Here is a 940-nt window from a genome sequence, read left to right as displayed (position 1 = left end):
CAACAACACTTCTTGTAACCTAAATTCACTCTCTCTCTCTCTTTCAGTCTCTCTTACAAGACTTATCCTAGAATACTCTACAAAACTACGACCCTCTCCTTTATATAGGATTTTACATAGTGGATGACAGCTAAGAATCCCTTTATTTTCGGGATCTTTGTGCGACATGTTCGCTCGTATATAATTGCTCATATTCGCATATCTTACATCTTCGCATAACTCCTCACACTTTACCTGTGACTTTTCTGACATCATCTGATGTGTCATCTCAATTTGCTCTGTGCGATGCTCCTCGCGTATGTTGTTTTCTTCACTTCGCGTAATTATTAACTTGTGCGATATTTAACTCCTACATTTATGTTAGTGGGTCATGTCAAAGTCAACGAGAATTATCAATTTATAATTCAGTATGTGTAACTCTGACACTCTTGAAACTCCTGACTATATTCTGTTACATTGTCAATTTGCCAAGTCAGTTTGGTCGCTAACCCCATATGTTGACTTGATTGCGCAAGATAGTAATTCTTCTATCAGCCTCCATGACTGGGTGGTCAAATGGATTACTGTCAACAGTTTGAAAGACAAGGCTACTGTTGTTTTCACAATTTCTTGGAGTATTTGGAAAGACAGATGCTCTTGTGTTTTCCAAGGAAAAACCTTAAACCATCATGTTACTGCTAGATTAGCAATGAAACTGGTCACTGAATCTGAGACCTATTTAAATGATGCTATATCACAAGAGTTTGCACATGTACCTTCTACTGAAGAGAAAAATCTTTCCACAATCACCAATTCTTTGCCACCTGATTGTGTCCTCGTTTTCAGTGATGCTGCTTTTGATAAAAGTACTAACTTGTCTGGTATTGGTTTAATAATGTTAAACATTGCAGATTCTTTCATTGGATGCAAACTCAAAGCAGGTTCAGTAAGGAATGCATAG

The 940-nt window shown here is 37.3% G+C and overlaps 1 protein-coding gene across 1 annotated transcript; it reads left to right on the top strand.

Moving 5' to 3' along the window:
* The first annotated feature begins 409 nt into the window (after window positions 1–409).
* On the top strand, window positions 410–940 carry LOC113327871. Its single transcript, XM_026574993.1, has one exon. It carries the CDS (start codon window positions 410–412, stop codon window positions 938–940), a length of 531 nt encoding a protein of 176 aa, XP_026430778.1.

Source organism: Papaver somniferum, unplaced genomic scaffold, assembly GCF_003573695.1.
Source record: "Papaver somniferum cultivar HN1 unplaced genomic scaffold, ASM357369v1 unplaced-scaffold_107, whole genome shotgun sequence".
NCBI classification, from domain to species: Eukaryota; Viridiplantae; Streptophyta; class Magnoliopsida; order Ranunculales; family Papaveraceae; genus Papaver; species Papaver somniferum.
Note: the sequence above shows the minus strand (reverse complement) of the source record. Positions and strands in the feature narration are given on the sequence as shown.